Genomic DNA, 10,700 nt, shown 5'->3' on the forward strand with positions numbered 1-10,700 from the left:
AAACTATCAATGTCTCGACTAGGACACGATTTTGAGCCATCAATGCCTCAACTAGGACAGGATCTCGTATTATCAACACCACTACCAATGGGCGCGATCAGCCTTCAATATCCTTCTCCACAGATACAAGGGCACAACTATCAATGCCAAAAAAATGGGCACGATCCTCAACCTGATTATCAAAACAAAATTTAGAAGAACAAAAATAGAAGTCTTAATCTTAATTAAATCAGACTTCTTAATACAAATAGTTAATGTATCCTTAAATTATCATTTTGAGATTTCTAGAAAAAAATAATAAGGCTTGGAGATCAGAATGTAGGACGCTGGGACAAAGTTACGGGGGCTGGGATACGTAGCATGAGACACGGAGATAATTTTGATTAGCTTGGAGATCATTTCGCGTGGCTCTGGATGCTCTGCATCCCCTCCCTCGGCACAGACCTTTATTAATTCACCCTTTTATTCTTTTTCTGACCAATGAAAAGTGAGATTCTGACGATTTCCTTAATTGTTTTAGCAGAAATACACATAATACTTTTTAGAGAAACCATAATTGAAAATGATCAATTCTCAGAAAGAAAATTATGGTTATAACATCTGTATTCTTGATCAGACAAAGGTTGTGAGGGTACCATTGTAGATCTGACATGACTTTATAACTAGAGTCAGTTGATTTTAAATAATTAGTAGTGAAATATGTTTTCTTCACCACATTTTCTTTGATAAAGAGCTTAAATAAAGCGTTCCAGTTCCTATACTTTACTAATTCTATTCCAGTTCCTTTATTGTTCCTATTTCAGTTCCTATTCTGTACTGTTCCTATTCCAGTTCCTTTACTCAACTGTTCCTATTCCTATTCCAGTTCTTTTACTTTACTGTTCCTATTCCAGTTCCTTTACTAATCGTATTCCAGTTCCTTTACTTTAATGTTCCTATTCCTATTCCAGTTCCTTTACTAATCCTATTCCAGTACCTTTACTGTTCCTAATCGAGTTTCTTTACTTTACTGTTCCTATCCAAGTTCCTTTACTGTTCCTATTCCAGTTCTTTAACTTTACTGTTCCTATTCCAGTTCCTTTACTTTAATGCTCCTATTCCAGTTCCTTTACTTTAATGCTCCTATTCCAGTTCCTTTACTTTAATGCTCCTATTCCAGTTCCTTTACTTTACTGTTCCTATCCAAGTTCCTTTACTGTTCCTATTCCAGTTCCTTTACTTTACTCTTTCTATTCCAATTCCTATACTTCACTGTTCCTATTTCAGTTCCTTTAATTTACTGTTCCTATTCCAGTTCCTTTACTTTACTGTTCCTATTCCAGTTCCTTTACTTTACAGTTTCTATTCCAGTTCCTTTACTTCACTGTTCCTATTTCCGTTCCTATATTTAACTGTTCTTATTTCAGTTCCTATACTTAACTGTTTCAATTTCAGTTCCAGTTCCTTCCCTTAACCTGTTTCAATTCCTTTTCATTATTCTGTTCCAGTTCCTTTACTTTTCCTGTTTCAATGCCTTACCAATATCCTGTTCCAGTTCCTTTACTTATCCTGTTCCAGTTCCTTTACTTTTTCTGTTTCAATTCCTTACAATTATCCCATCCCAGTTCCTATCCCTATCCCCCAACTAATCCTGTTCCTATTCATAATCCTCCACTATTCCTGTTCTGGTTCCTTCCTTTATCCTATTATTTAACTTACGAACACAACTGTTCTCGCGATCAATTTAAACATTATTTTAAATGCATTTATTCAAATTTAGAAAAAATATTGTTTTAATGGCCGAACACTAAACCCTGTGGGCTTGCATCTAAGAAAAGGATAAAAAATACTGTTTATACATATTTTCTCTATACGGTACATGTTGTATTTACGGCATAATTGAAAAACCGTTAAAAAATCGAACAACTTTTGTTAAGTGTTAAATGGCAAAATTCGCAATGCACAACATCGCTATTACAAGAATGAACCAGAAAGTTTTTTATACAATTAAAAAGAAAATTACCAATTAAGGCCTGAACATATTGCGATGTTGAAGCGAAATCAATGCAAAAATTGTATTGCATGATTTTAAGCTGTCCACTGTTGGCTTTTGATCAAGGTCGCTAATTGATCTATGGTAGATGATGGTTGAATTTAAACGAAGATCAAATTAAGATTAATTGATCTTGCACAAAGATCAAATCAAGATTAATTGATCTTGAAAGAAGATCAAATCAAGATTAATTGATCTTGAACAAAAATTAAATCAAGATTAATTGATCTTGAACGAAGATCAAATTAAGATTAATTGATCTTGAACAAAGATCAAAATAAGATGTAAAGAAGTTGGAATGAAGAGTGTTCTACCAGAGTTCGCCATCCTTCTCCTTCGCTGGCACTTCGATCACTCTGGAAAAATGTGTTTATAAAAAAGGGCGAATCATCCATAAACTTATGTTTTCATGAATAAGTGCCAAGGAACTTATTATTTAAAATAAGATATTTAACAAAAAGGGAGGATTATCCAAAACTAAATGTTTATAAATAAAGGACGAAGTCCAAAAAAGTATGATTTTATGAATAAGGGACTTATGATCCAAAATACCAAGTTTCAAAAAGAAGGGCTTATTATCTAAAAACGCACGTTACACGAATTAAAGGTTAAAATTCAATATAAAAAGGTGTAGTATAATAGGGCGTATAGTCCAAAAACGACGTTTTCATGAATAAAAGACTTATTTAAACTGCAACATTTCAAAAAAGGGCTTATAATCTAATACTCACGTTTACATGAATGTTTCAATACAAAATAAAAAGTTGTTATATGTTTTCACGACTATGTGGAATATAATTCAAAATAAAACGTCGTCGTAAAAACCTCATATAATCCAAAATATAACATGTTAAAAAACGGTTTTCATGAGAAAAGGACTTATTATCCCCAAACCGTTACAAGGGGGTTTTAATCCAAAATACAACATTTAATAAAAAAGGACGTTTTCATGTATAAATGACTTATTATCCAAAATGCAACATTCATGAATAAGAGGTTTAGGTTCAAAATTAGAAGTTGTTTTAGTACGTTTTCACGAATATGAGGGTTTATATTCAAAATAAAACGTTGTAATAAAAACCTCTTATAATCCAAATCATAACATTTCATAACAAACGTACGTTTTCATGAAAAATGGACTTTTGATCTACAAACGTAAGTTTTCATAAATACGGGTTTATAGTTTAAAGTAAAACGTTATCATGAAAAGGGCTTATAATCCAAAATACAATGTTTCATAAAAAGGGCTTATAATGCAAAAATACAACGTTTCAGGCCTTAAAATCTAAAATACAACGTATCATAAAAAGGGCTTATAATGCAAAAATACAACGTTTCATAAAAGGGCTTATAATCCAAAATACGTTTCAAAGAAAGGGCTTATAATCCAAAATACAACGTTTCATAAAGAGGGCTTATAATTCATTAAAAAGAGTTTATATATTATATAATAATTGATAAACAATCCCAAAACGTATGTTTTCGTAAATAAAGGGGTTAAAATCCAAGATAAAAGCGTACATTGCTTTAAATCAATAACTAAATGTTTTCTAATACAAAACTATTTTTTTACTAAATATATTATACTGAGCTTATTATTTTACAAAATTAACGTTAATAAAAAAGGGACTTGACTTTTTCTCGCTCAATTTTACTTTTATTAACGAGTTGTTTTAATCGTGGGGCCAGAAATGGCGATTTAAAATCGCGCAATGGCTGCCGCTAGCTTGTGTTTATTATATAAATAAATACCTCGGTTTGTCAATAATTCTAGCAGTTTTATTTCCCTTCTCCACAATACCAATAATCCAGGCCTGGTATCCTTCAACCTTCTGGATATCCTTGCAGTACGCTGCAGCTTGCTCCCTTAATATCAAATTCATTAAAGGGACTGTACGCTGCAGCTTGCTCCCTTAATATCAAATTCATTAAAGGGACTGTACGCTGCAGCTTGCTCCCTTAATATCAAATTCATTAAAGGGACTGTACGCTGCAGCTTGCTCCCTTAATATCAAATTCATTAAAGGGACTGTACGCGTGATTTCAAGTGACTCTTCCTGCTATGATGACAATGTCCAATTTACAACAGTACCATTGATATCTCCATCTGACTAAATAATTTAAGGAAACCGTCGATTTTCTGACTCGACAAGTATTTCTTTCTGATGTTTTCTCCATTGTTTCTTTTAAGCACGTAATGCACAAGTCGTTTAAGAGGTCTAGAATGAACAAGATGTTTGTTTAGATTATTTTCAGGACTTCTGGCGGAGTATATACGAAAATTTCAGATTGTTGTCATGATATTCATAAGGGTACATTTATCACATAAATATGCAGAACATATTATATTCAATATTTACAAATATCTAGTACAAAGATTAAAAAGAAAGAACACTTTTTTCTTTTTTTTTGGTTCATTTTTTACTTTGTTTTTATTTTTAGACATATTTTTTTTGGCCCTTCTTTTTAAGTTATCTTTTTTGACTTGAGGAATAGAGACAATCTAATGGTTGAATCTAGGTTTACCTTGGTAAACAGATGAGTAGACCCCCGCTAGTTTCAGCACTGTTACCCTGCTGGAGTTGGAACATGTTACCACAAGCTTTACCAACAGCCGCCATCTTGGCGATTACCGGCAGATTGTGGATTACAAACCCAACCTGAAAAAACAAGAAAAATCATGAAAATTCTATTTGATATTCAAATTCAATTGATGATCAAAAACAAATTGATGAAGTTTTAAAATTACCACATAATCACATTAAAGGAAAAATAATTGTTTTTTATATCTTACATCACGGTAAAAAGGTATAAAGGTATTTTAATTAAAAGTTTGCATGTCTGAGGGTTCTAGAATGTTGGAGCAAATTCGACGCCTATTATTTAGTACCCAGATCCAGGTCCTTTAATGACGAATCTGAATCCTGGTGGCTGAAAAGTTTAGTTCAGAATTCAGAAGACTGGTTTAGGGACAAACTGCAATAGGTCCATTGGACCCGTATCTATCTATTTATTAAAAATACCTCGGCTTAGGTCCATTGGACCCGTATCTATCTATTTATTAAAAATACCTCTGCTTTCTGACTCCTGGCGAGTGCCTGAGCGTGTCCAAGAAGTCCAAAACCAGTCACATCGGTGGCAGCGTGGGCGTTGTACTAAAATAAAACAACTTGGAATTTAAAAGATTTATTATCAAAGAAAACTGGTGAAACTAGAATAAATTTTTTAATTAAAAGAAAAGTTGATCTTAAATAGTTTCATTTTAAGATGAAATTTAACCCGTTTTTTGTTGCCTTTTTTACCTTATGCATGAGCCTACTTGCAGTTCTGTTCAATCTTGCCATAGAATCCATAGATCGTTGATACGCTTTACGCACATCCTGCGTAATAAATAATATTAGAGTGGTATTAATAACTACCGAAGATTTCGAGTCTCAAAAAAAATTTTATTTGATATCTTAATAACTTCAAATGATCATTACCTCTTCACTCACAACCAGTTTAATCCTGTTCCATCTTTCAGGCTGGTCCAACCACTGATGTGCATTTAGAGCCACCTAGCGGACAGAATATGAATAAAAATGAGAATGTATGATTTTGTACACTGTGGTGTACACTGTACAGTACAGTGCCATAAAAATCCATAAAATGCGAGGGAAACCAATTTGATCTACCTGAGTTCCAAGAGGTTTGGTGAGAACAAGGACATCACCGACGACCGCCGAATCCGGGATAATGAACTCATTAGGCTGGCAGATAGTGGTCGCTACTCCGCCGATTGTGCACCAGGGGTTCATCACCGTCTGCCCGCCGGTCACAGTTGTGCCCGCCTCGAGCGCACAATCCTTAAATCCGCGCATTATCAGCGGAATGACAACGTCGCGCTCCTTCTCTGTCATCTTGGTGGAAACGGCGAGCAACATCAACATGTTGTCGCACTCGGTGACACCCATGGCGTAGAGGTCAGAGAGTACATTAGCACACGCAATTTTCCCCTTAACGAAGAAAATATTTTTGTCTTCATTTTATTAAAACTGATGATTGAGATATAATTAGAAAGAAAAGGAAGGTGGTTAGTACAGCAAGTTCAATTTCTTCTGAACTGGCGATATTTGTATGTTTAACCGGTCTTAACGCTAGTTCAACTAGATGTCTCTTCATAATTTCCAAATTTTGAATGATAAAAATAAAACACTAAAAATCTTCTCTCTCACTTAATTAAATTGGCACAACGTCCATGTTTATTACACTAACTTGACTAACCTGCATGTAGGGGTCTTCAACTAGTGGATAGAAGAAGTCTGTTGTCTGAACCAAACTAAGCCCAGAGTGTCGGAGAGGTGTGATGCTGGCGTCCATACCAATCCCAACTCTGGAAAGGATAAAAAATTTGAACTTTAGTAAACCAAATTTAGAATAAAATAGTTCTAAACATTTACGTGACTTCTATTTACCGAGTCCTATTCACAAAAACCCTTGCAATCTTTGTCTTACGTTTCTCTCCATTTACAGAGTCCGATTCACACGGTACCCTAACAACCTTTGTCTTACGTGACTCTGCATTTACAGAGTCCGATTCACACAGTACCCTTGCAACCTTTGTCTTACGTGACTAGAGTCCGATTCACACAGTACCCTTGCAACCTTTGTCTTGCGTGACTTTGAATTTACAGAGTCCGATTCACACAGTACCCTTGCAACCTTTGTCTAATCATGCGTGCACATAGATTCAGCCTAATTACAAAATGTCTTAATGACTTGTAAGACAGGATTGACTTTGAAGTGTCGTAATGCCTTGAGCTTTGATTTTATCGCTCTTACTATGCTTTTCTGTAGCCCTTTACATGTACATTTTAGCACTGTTAGCTTTGTTTTTTTTTAAAGAAGTAATTGGCAAAATTCGAATCAGTCTTTGCTCGAGAGCTTGCAACCTTTAAATCACAGTGCGTGAATGAAAAATCCTAGCATAAATAGATGAAGATTGATAATTTTTAACTGAAAAAAAGCTTCCTTTTTGTTTCTCAAATGAAGGTTTATAGGGTACCATTGTTGATCGAACACTACTCTATAAACGAAATTAAACTAACAAAATTAGAATAAAATAGGAAGTCTACAGAAATGGAATCCTTAGGTTGGCGAGCCAACTAACCCATTGGTAACATGCTTACACTTGAAATTATGTCTTTCTAACATCAGTTTTAATCAATGCGTTTAAAAACACAATTTAACACAGTTTAACACAGTTTAACACAGTGTAACACAGTGTAACACAGTGTAACACAGTGTAACACAGTGTAACAGAGTAACACAGTGTAACAGAGTAACACAGTGTAACACAGTGTAACACAGTTTAAAACTGTTTAACACAGTTTAACAGTTTAACATAGCTTAACATAGTTAGTTTAACATGGTGTAGCATAGTTCAACAGAGTTAAACACAGTTTAACAAAGTTTCACAATGCCTTCCAGAGGGGGGGGACCCCCAACGCCCTAGCCGGAGCATAGCGAGTTTAAAACAGTTTGACATAGTTTAACCCAGTTTAACACAGTTAAACATAATTTAACTTACTTAGCTATTTGCACATGCATGAAATGAGTGGAATGTTCCTCCTGTCCCTGGTCATCCTAAATTGTTAAAATTAAAAATTGAAACAAATTAAAACAATTTTAAATGGTGTTTAAGGGTTTTTTCCTTCGCTTACCTGAATATATTCTCCATTCTTTAGGAATTGAGAAATGAATACAGTTCTCTACTTTCTCTCCTACCTGAACCTACCTTATCCTACCATCTCTACTTTCTCTCCTACTACCTGAGCCTACCTTATCCTACCCTCTCTACTTTCCTCGCATGGTCACATATCCTCACCTTTCCCTACTTTCCCCCAGGAGTTTATGTGATGGCCTTTCATGTATCAATACATCATGTACCATGAGTTCAACGATCTGATGTTTAAGATCTGGAAGTCCGGCTTTGGACTGTGACAGGTCAGTGCTACCACACTTACGCTTGAATGATAATGGTAAATGAAGTTTCCGATAGGTTTTCAGATTTTAATAAAAATTATTTGTATCCAATAAACGTCCAAACGGCTGAACCGATCGGACCCAAATTTCATGTGGGACATCACATGACCCCAGGGAAGGTTTACGAATGAACAAAATTTCAAAAATTAGCCTCAAACAAAATTCGTTTTTCATTAAATTTGATAATCCACGAAGCTTTTTTAAAATAAAATCCGCGATCTTTTTTTTACAATGTACTATCAATATTTGGTTTTATTTGGACAAAATCATGTTTTAGTTTAATTATACACTTGCTGAGTTAGATATGTTATTCGTATTTTTACAAAATTCTTCTTCTCAATTTAAGGTTTAATATTTACCTGTAACCCTTCTAAAAGTTTCAAAAGAACCTCCTGGGGGACTTTACAGCCTCGGCCTTTCAGATCCGCAAACCTTAAATATCACATTCTTCAGACTTATTTTTCGGATACATTTAAACATTTTAAATACTTTAATTTTCATGAAACAAATATATATTTTAACACTTCAAAATAAATTCTACTTAATGTGAATACATATTTTTTAAGAGATGGGATTGAACGATTCATAGAGAAGTGTAAACATACCCGAGACCGAATTTAAAGAATTTCACTTGAAATTGTACTAAATGTTTCGAGATTTGAGCCGGCGCTCAATTGTAACCGGTTTTTGGCGGATCATCAACAAGATTTAAATTCTTTAAAATTGGCCTTAGGTGGACTTAAAAAATACACTGGCTTACCTTGTAAGTCTGAAGTTAGCCTCCAGATCGTGCGCGGTTGGATCGAAAGGGCGCCTAATTGCAAGCGCGTTAGGATTCTGTCCCAATTCAAGTTGAGCTGCCTGCGCGAGCGCATCCTGGAAAAAATTGTTCAGAGTCCGAATTTAAAGAATTTATATTTTTCAGTTTTCCAACATCAATTCTCAGATTTTCAGGAGTAGGTCTGACAATGATGAAAACAAGTATTAAAGAAAATCTTGGGAAAACTGCATGTACTCCCCCCCCCCCTCTCCTCTTCACGAAGAAGGGGGGCTGGAATCCATAGAGTGCTATAAACACTTCAATTCAGACCCGAAATAATTTCATATTCGAAAATTCAACTTTTGGGATAATGTACCAAATACTTCTAGTTCTTGATGTACCTGGGCTTGTAGGTGATGTGGGGGAGAAGCTGCCCGTATTTGCTGCTGTTGTTGTAGAGGTTGTTGCTGTTGTTGATACTGCGCGTGCTCATGCGCAATCCGAACCGGCTCTGCTTGCTGCTGCTGGGCCTGTGCAGCCTGACAATCAATCAATCAACTTAATTGGCGTTCAATCAATCAATATCAAAAATTTCTTGAATTCTAGGCCTTCAGAAAATTAACCAATCAATAAATCATGGGAATAACTTTAATTTACGGCGTTGAGACACTAAACCAGTCAAAAATCATAGATTAAACACAACTTATAGACGTTCAGACAATCAACCTGTCAATATTATAGAAATAACAGGATTTCTTGGCGTTCAGACAATCAACCCGTCAATATTATGGAAATAACATGATTTCTTGGCATTCAGACCATCAACCCGTCAATATTATGGAAATAACATGATTTCTAGGCGTTCAGACAATCAACCTGTCAATATTATGGAAATAATATGATTTCTTGGCGTTCAGACAATCAACCCGTCAATATTATGGAAATAACATGATTTCTAGGCGTTCAGACAATCAACCCGTCAATATTATGGAAATAACTTGAATTCTAGAAACTCCAGACAAACAACCAATCACTTTTATGGAAATAATAACTTGAATTCTTGACAATTAGACGAACAATCAATCAATAAACCATGGAAATAGCTTGAATTCTAGGTGTTCAGAGACAATCAAATAATAAAAAAATCATAGAAATCACTTAAATTCTAGACAATTAATCAAATTAAAAATTTATAGAATCAAGTAATCAATTGAGTTCAGACAACTAATCAGTAAATCAACTTGCATAATGTTCAGACCGCAGTCGATGAACTTATCAATCAATTACTGAAAAAGCTTCAAATTTAAACGATTGAAAAATAAATTATCAACCTACTTAACTTTTAACAATAAATTAATCAAATGTAATCATCTTGAGACGATACACAAACACAATTACTCAAGTACAGGGTGTCACGCGAAACATGACAGTTGGTAAATAGTTTTGAATCCATACACTGTATTAGATATTAAAGGCTGTTTGCAGTTTATTTCGTTTAAAAAATCTTTTGCTCAAATATATTTTACTTTGAAGTTAATTTTACTATAATATGACTCCTATATAATATTTTTATCATTGTCTTTGGTATTAAACAACTTATACAAATGATGAAAGAAGACATTCTATACTATTTACAAACTGTCATGTTTCTTGGGACACCCTGTATTTTCGGAAACATTCTCTGGTCCAATACCGGGTGTTACAAACCCACAAGGGCGGTTCAAAGGGGGGCAAGAACTCGGAGCTTTCACACTTTTCAAATCTTATACTCAAGAGTGAGGAACATAAAAACATTAGTTTGCTGTTCATTCAGTGCATGAAGAAGATTGTGTACGTGGACCAGAGCCACCATGACAGAAGTCCGAATGAAAAATCTATTTAGAA

At 34.5% G+C, this 10,700-nt stretch overlaps 1 protein-coding gene across 1 annotated transcript in view; it reads right to left on the minus strand.

Moving 5' to 3' along the window:
* Window positions 1–1,730: 1,730 nt before the first annotated feature.
* LOC111707654 (selenide, water dikinase) overlaps window positions 1,731–10,700 on the minus strand; it is a gene marked incomplete in the record, with an annotated part of 9,483 nt that continues 513 nt past the window's right edge. The window contains 12 exon segments of the mRNA XM_023480786.1: window positions 1,731–2,388; window positions 3,785–3,898; window positions 4,559–4,692; window positions 5,104–5,187; window positions 5,335–5,412; window positions 5,515–5,589; window positions 5,707–6,027; window positions 6,296–6,404; window positions 7,602–7,657; window positions 8,416–8,488; window positions 8,817–8,932; window positions 9,218–9,355. Coding sequence (XP_023336554.1) covers window positions 2,343–2,388; window positions 3,785–3,898; window positions 4,559–4,692; window positions 5,104–5,187; window positions 5,335–5,412; window positions 5,515–5,589; window positions 5,707–6,027; window positions 6,296–6,404; window positions 7,602–7,657; window positions 8,416–8,488; window positions 8,817–8,932; window positions 9,218–9,355 — 1,344 coding nt within the window.

Source organism: Eurytemora carolleeae, unplaced genomic scaffold, assembly GCF_000591075.1.
Source record: "Eurytemora carolleeae unplaced genomic scaffold, Eaff_2.0 scaffold783, whole genome shotgun sequence".
Lineage (NCBI taxonomy): Eukaryota > Metazoa > Arthropoda > Copepoda > Calanoida > Temoridae > Eurytemora > Eurytemora carolleeae.